The 7,199-nt window shown below is 44.2% G+C and overlaps 1 protein-coding gene across 1 annotated transcript in view; it reads left to right on the top strand.

The window, feature by feature from the left end:
• LOC308360245 (synapse differentiation-inducing gene protein 1-like) overlaps nucleotides 1–6,867 on the top strand; it is a gene marked incomplete at both ends in the record, with an annotated part of 21,305 nt that extends 14,438 nt beyond the window's left edge. Inside the window, one exon of the mRNA XM_080832050.1 lies at nucleotides 6,709–6,867. Within this exon, the coding sequence (XP_080688176.1) occupies nucleotides 6,709–6,867 (159 nt within the window). The remainder of the gene's footprint in view (nucleotides 1–6,708) is intronic.
• Nucleotides 6,868–7,199: the final 332 nt, after the last annotated feature.

Below are 7,199 nucleotides of genomic sequence, written 5' to 3'. Positions count from 1 at the left end.
GCTAACCTACCCCACCTCCTATCTAGCCTCCTCCCATTTGAACTCGTCCCTGCTAAACCTCATTCTTCCGTGTCTGTGTGCACCAGCAATCGCCATCATGGGGAACATGAGTTCTACTTAAGAGGCTCCCCTATCTGGGTTTAACATGCTTCAACTTGCCATAGAGTGGCGTCGAAGGGGGGCTGAAGCTTGCCATAGAGTGGCGTCGAAGGGGGGCTGAAGCTTGCCATAGAGTGGCGTCGAAGGGGGGCTGAAGTGATCATGGATGTCCAGGGTGGTTGGTCTGTCTATAGATGTGATCAGAAGGGGAGCTGAAGTGATCATGGATGTCCAGGGTGGTTGGTCTGTCTATAGATGTGATCAGAAGGGGAGCTGAAGTGATCATGGATGTCCAGGGTGGTTGGTCTGTCTATAGATGTGATCAGAAGGGGAGCTGAAGTGATCATGGATGTCCAGGGTGGTTGGTCTGTCTATAGATGTGATCAGAAGAGGGAGCCAAGCCTGTTGAGAGTCTTCTGGTTGGGATTTCACTGCTCAGGGGAAATATGCAGCACTGCCTTCTTGGCTTGGCTGAAGAAGTGGCCTTCCATCAAAATGCAGGGACTTGGAAATTATTGACATAGGAGTCTATAAAAGGCCATGGAATATTGTGTTTGTGTTGACAGTGATAGAGGACAAGTTGAAACATTCTTCATATATATTTCATACATTTCCTAACTTTTGATCCTATTGGTGCTATTTGTTGTGTGTAGAGTGAGGTTGATGGACCACAACATCATTGCAGTGTCTCATCAATTTGCAATTTACGGTTTGATAGAACAATTGTTAAATCCATTACCATAGAAATGTCAGAAATGAGGATCATTTCTAAAGGAGTTGATGAGATAAGGGGCCAGCCCAGAGGACCTGTATCCAGTGGTGTAGTCCAGGGTATACGCAGGTATACGGAGTATACACACTTATTTTTCAGTCAACATTACGTAGACCAACTTCTCAAAACAGGCTTTAATCCTGTGCTGTATGGGCTGCTTTAAAAAAAATGCTAAATTTAGAGTATACCCACTTCTCCAGGGACCACTACACCACTGCCTGCATCCCAACCACATGTTTGGGCCCGCACAGGCAGATAGATTGGCCTGTTCTCATGGCACATTGGGCAATCCTTTTGCCATCTAAAAGTAGAGTTGCACATCTATAAAGCCAAGCAAAAAACAGCTACACATCTGTGTTGGCATGTCCCAACCACCCATTACTGCCTGTCACAGCGTGACAGAGTTCAAATCAATAGTGCTTTCCCAGGGATTTGGGGGTCAGATGCAGCGACAGAAAGGGGTGCCCCACACCCTGTGATGAATGATGATGGCCTGTTGTGGGGACCAGCCCGGTGAGGCAGCACTAAAGCGTCAAGTGTGAAGGACTCGTTTTCACACACACACACACGTTTCACACACGTTTTCACACTTGTGGGCAGACGTGGCCTACTGGTTAGGGTTTCAGCCTGGAAACCAGAAGGTGGCCGCTACGATCCCCGACCAGTAGGGAAAATGTGGGAGGGGGAAGTGGTAGAGCACTGCTCTCCCATGCCCAGATCCACGGCTGAAGTGCCCTTGAGCAAGGCACCTAACTCCGATCACTACTCCCCGGGCGCCATCAAAGGCAGCTCACTGCTCCGGGTTAGTGTCCATAGCTTCACTGTGTGTGTTCACTGGGTGCTGTGTGTGTCACTACCCTGGATGGGTCAATTGCAGAGGTGGAATTCAGAGTGTGTGTGTCTACATCACCTCTGCCATAAAGACTCTTTCACTTTTCACTTTCACACCAAGACATCTGGACCACATAAGGATTTACGCCTTAACACACACACATACATGATTTCATGTGTGTGTACATGTGTGTGTACATGTGTAGCAGTGTCTATGCGCACACTCTGCTTACATCTTATTCTCATACGTCTCATAGTGACATGAATACTTTTACTGCGTACTCTTCAATAATCAGATACTTCCAAAGTGCCATACATTACTAAAATGCTACTTGTCCATATAACATACAGTATAAGTTGGGCAAGTATGTAATTAATTAATAGACAAAAGACCAAAATATATATTTATGATACAAATAACAGATATATATATTTATTTTGTCTGAATAATGAGCATGGGCGGAGAGTACAAGTTAATGGCTTCTTCAGCCGTAGATAACAGGCTCCTTTAGCCATCTGCTGTGGGTTCCACACAGCCCAGAGGCAGCCGTTCATTTGGGCTCCGTTTAGAAATGACTGTGAAGGATCACCATCTGGGCTGATGCCAAAATCTAAAATAAAATGAATAGCTTTTCCTAATTTGTCTTGTCTTGAACCAGCTTAAATGAATGTGTTTAGACCTGCTGGGGCTTTGAGACAGTGCCATTCCCTATACTGCATCTAAGGAGAGTCTTATAGTTTCCATTTCTCATAATAATGACGGTCTCACCCACACTGATTCCATTTGGGCTGTAGTGTTTTAGCGGCACTATCCCTCTCTCTTGGCATGATGTCACTCAAGAGCTCTTTCTTCTCCGGTTCTCCTTGCAAAAATGTCTTTAGCTCCCCCCTCTCTCCCCTCTTCTATCTCTTTTACTCTTGCTACTCTTACTTCTCTGGTTCTCCTTGCAAAAATGTCTTTAGCTCCCCCCTCTCTCTCCTCTTCTATCTCTTTTACTCTTACTACTCTTACTTCTCTGGTTCTCCTTGCAAAAATGTCTTTAGCTCCCCCCTCTCTCTCCTCTTCTATCTCTTTTACTCTTACTACTCTTACTTCTCTGGTTCTCCTTGCAAAAATGTCTTTAGCTCCCCCCTCTCTCCCCTCTTCTATCTCTTTTACTCTTACTTCTCTTCTGTTCTGTTCTGTAGTTCTCGTGTTTCCATTGGCTCTCTTTCCAGTCCGTTCTCCTCCCCTCACATTCGTTCTCCTTTAACGTCCTCACCTCTCCTTCCAACTGTTCTCTCATACGCCACACGCGCTGCCTTCAAACCGTCTCTTCACCCTGCTACCCTCTGGCAGGCGCTACCGGGCCACTACAGCCCGCACCTCCAGACTGCAGAACAGTTTAAACCCCAGGGCCATCACAGAACTTAATAATCACACTACCCTCCTACCCTCCTACCCAGCACAACTGCACTTTTTTTAGTGGTTGCACAAACAAATTTTGTTGTGTATCTAATGCACAATGACAAATAAAGTCTATTATATTCTATTCTATACCTCTTCCTCTGCTTCCCACTACCTCTCTCTCTCTCTCTCTCTCTCTCTCTCTCTCTCTCTCTCGCTTTCTCTGTCAGCTGTGAAAATCCCCCTTTCTCTGGGGAGAGAGCATCACGCCATGACTTAATTATTCATCTGAACTGGAGAAATGGATTGATTTAAACAATTACAAGCCACTTAATAAACGCCACTATTAAAGGAATTAAGGTCTCAAAGCTCTCCCCCTTTAGAATCCAATGCCCTTCAGCGGAGGCCGGATGAGAGGACGAGAGTTCTTCGGGGATCGCTATGATTAAATAAAGCTGTTCGTTGCCATATCAAGACGTACTCCTCTTTTTTTTTACCCCCTTCATGCTTAGTGCTCTTCTCCTCTTCTTGCGAAGACCTTGAGGGGTTTGCAATTCAAGTTGAAAAGAAGCACTTTTTTGCTCTAAATACCAGTCCTGGAGATAATTTCCCGGTGGGCTGAAGTGATAGGCTCCACTGGCATTGTTTCAATATGCTCTTTGTTGGCATGGCAACAGCTAGTTAGCTTGCAGATTATATATTTTTTTTACGTTTTTGTTCACTTTTGCATCTGTTTTTTTCATCCATGCTGCATTGCTCACTGTCTTTCTTCAGATGAACGCTGGAGAGAAAAAAACTAACCTTGCAATTAAAAACATTAAAAATGCCAACCTTGTCTTCTGAGGTGAGAATGAAACGGAGGGCCTCATTTTCTCACAGGATTGCGCCCATTCAGGCGTAAAATAGCGGGCGTAAACATAAAACTGTATTTACAAAGGAGGCACATTTTAGATTGCTGCTGCTGGGAGTGTCCAAGGGAAAGTGGGTGTTCTTGCAAAGAGATGGGAGGAGATGCGTAAAGTGTGCCTGTATTAGTAACCAACCAAGAGGTGCTTAAGCATGACCTCTACTAAACAACTACTAGCTACTGAACAAAACTATACGTGTGCGAGAAATTTGAAAAACACAAACATCAGAAATTTTATTTTTTTAAATGTTTATATTTGATATATCATTTAATATAGGCATATACAACATTGTCCCAACAGCTAGCTGTTCGGCCACGTCTTACCCAGAATCGCTGCTCTTTGTATGGTTTTCTTTAAAACCCTAAATATACTATTTTCACCCATAGTTCGAGTCCAGTGCTCACCTTCAGCATAGGAGCAGTGGTGTAGTGGTCCCTGGAGAAGTGGGTATACTCTCAATTTTTTTAAGCAGCCCATACAGCACAGGATAAACGCCCTGTTTTGAGAATTGGGTATACGCAATGCTGACTGAAAAATAAGTGGGTATACTCCGTATACCCGTGTATACCCTGGACTACACCACTGCGTAGGATTAACGCGTATCTATTCAGGAAAAGTACTTGTACTCGAAGTACACTAACTAAACTAAAGTTAGTTAGCTGTAATCTTGTGAACCAAAAGCTCTAATTCAAATTTGAACTCATCATCCATGGTGACAGGAACATGCAGGATCTTTCTTCCCTATTTTAGCGGCGTGCTTAACACTAATGGACGGGGCTAGGCGCAGATGACGCTGGTAAGGCGTTGACACATTCAGACGAGGTTCTTGTTTGATAAATAGAATGCAAAATACCGTGCGCTATATGCGGTTTGGCAAAGGTGCTCATTGTGCTGTGGTTGCAATGTTAGTAAATGAGTTTCAAAGACCTCCAAGCAGCGTTTCCGTTGTCCGGTAATTGCCGGTCTTTGTCCGGAAAAAAAATTAAATGTCCGAAAATATTAGAGCTCACCGGTCAAATTGTCTGATTGGAATTTCTTAAAAATCCCGTCTCGCAAACACAATCTGAATTTGGCAACAATCCTAATATTTAGGCCTATAAAGCAAACGTGCACTGCCCTTATTGTGTTTTAAAGGAACAGGCTAATCTGCCATTAGAAAGTTATTAAACGACACGCATATGCTGCAATTTAAATAATGTTTTTTCCATTGTAAACTTAGGCAAATAAACATGTTGCATTCTAAATTACCTGATAATTATTTAAGCTACGCATGCGGTCAGTTTTCTTCAATAGGCTAATTTAGAAGCAGAAATAGATATTTGGCCGGCTTATCATTAAAATATCCGGCAAATGAAAACTCTGCCGGTCATTTTGACCGGCAACATTTTTCTCTAGTGGAACCTCTGCCTCGAAGGTATTGTATTTCTTTCCCTGACCAAAGCTGATGGGTTGTAGAGCCGTCACCAAACAGCACACTGGAACAAAAGAAATTACAGTTGCACCAGAGGGTGAAAGAACCTCCGATAGATCTGGCAATGCTGTGATTCATGAGGAAATGGCAGCAAGTGTTTATACCGCAGGCCAAATGTGTGGAACTTTTAGTCAAACTCTGTGGAAAGTTTTCACACAATAAAAAAAAGTTGCTAGAACGGTAAATGCCTAGTAAATGTCTGGATTAACGGTAAATGACTGGATATTAATAATAATAAACAAAAAAGTATTCATTTATTCAATTATTTATTCAATCATTTACATTCACAAAATATACCACAATGCATATTTACCATTTTACATTCCAGAAGAAAACAATGGAACCAACTAAATATTTAGTTATCCAAACAAAGGGCTTTGTGAGATTGTAAATGGGGTATATAACAGGTAGCTGTATATCCACGGCAGGTGAGTCTGATTGAGAGGTAACCCTCTCTACAGTAGACACCTGACCTGAGGTAACCCTCTCTAGAGTGGACACCTGACCTGAGGTAACCCTCTCTACAGTGGATACCTGACCTGAGGTAACCCTCTCTACAGTGGATACCTGACCTGAGGCTGCCTCTTGGCCTTTTTCTCCACACAAACAAACAAACAAGTGGAAAAACACACACACACACAATTCTTGACAAAAAGCTGAAATGAGAAAAGGGGAAAAACGTATTCCATTGTTACCGATCCTTTGGTCCAAGGCTGCGTGATACACTCCAGAATGTCCCTTTCTATTTGTCAGGCTTGGCAAAAGCATTCCATTTAATCAACGCTGCCATCGTCCTTTCTAAATGGAATTGCTTTTAAAGTTTTTACGCATGTGTTCCGCCTCCACAGCACTTGTGCCCCCCACTCCACTCCACACTTCCTTTTTTCTCTCCTACTTCCGTTTCTATGTGATGCACAACACTTATCTCTGAGGGGCTGCACAGTGCTTTATTGTGCTACTGCAGAGCATGTTCATGTGCCATTAGAGTTTCCCCTACCACCACCATCCACACTCCCACTCCCATCCACCCCCTCCCATCACTAGTGTGTCCCTGATCGACATGAAAACAGAGCAAGAAGGCGCTCTGGCAGTTATTGCTGCATAAAAGGACAGGATGGAAATTCCCTTCATCTCTGACAGTTCTTTTCCTCTTTTGTCTTTATTCACGCCATGTCTTTTTTCTCCCTCTCTCTCTCTCTGTCTGTCTGTCTCGTGTACTCTCTTTCTCTTGTCTGTCCAGACCAGCAAAGCTGTCACCAAGGGAGACTTCTCGCTGGCCAGCATCGCCTCCAGACGGGCTCTGTTCCTAGCTGCTCTCTCCATCACCATCGGCACAGGTGTGTATGTTGGCGTGGTGGTGGCCCTCATCGCCTACCTGTCTAAGCCGGGACACATATAGCACCTCCTGGGAGCCCAGCAGATCCCTTCAGAGAGCCCACAGGACTACATTTCCCAAGTTTTCTCTTACCTTGGAACTTGCCAGAAAATCTTCAGCACATCACCCCCCCCATCCCCCCCAGCCCCTCAAGACAACCCATACTGACGAAGAGACACTGGTGAACCACTAGTTAGACAATGGAGAAGTGGAGAGAGAGAGAGAGAGAGAGAGAGAGAGAGAGAGAGAGAGAGAGAGAAAACAAGGGAGAAACAGTGAGAAATGTCTTTGGAGAGATTTGTCTCAGTGATGAACGAGTAGTTGTCAGAAGCCTCACAATGTGTCTGGAGTCAAGC

This window comes from Sprattus sprattus (assembly GCF_963457725.1).
Source record: "Sprattus sprattus genome assembly, chromosome: 2".
NCBI lineage: Eukaryota > Metazoa > Chordata > Actinopteri > Clupeiformes > Clupeidae > Sprattus > Sprattus sprattus.
The sequence above is the reverse complement of the archived record's forward strand: the minus strand, read 5'-3'. Positions and strand labels throughout refer to the sequence as shown.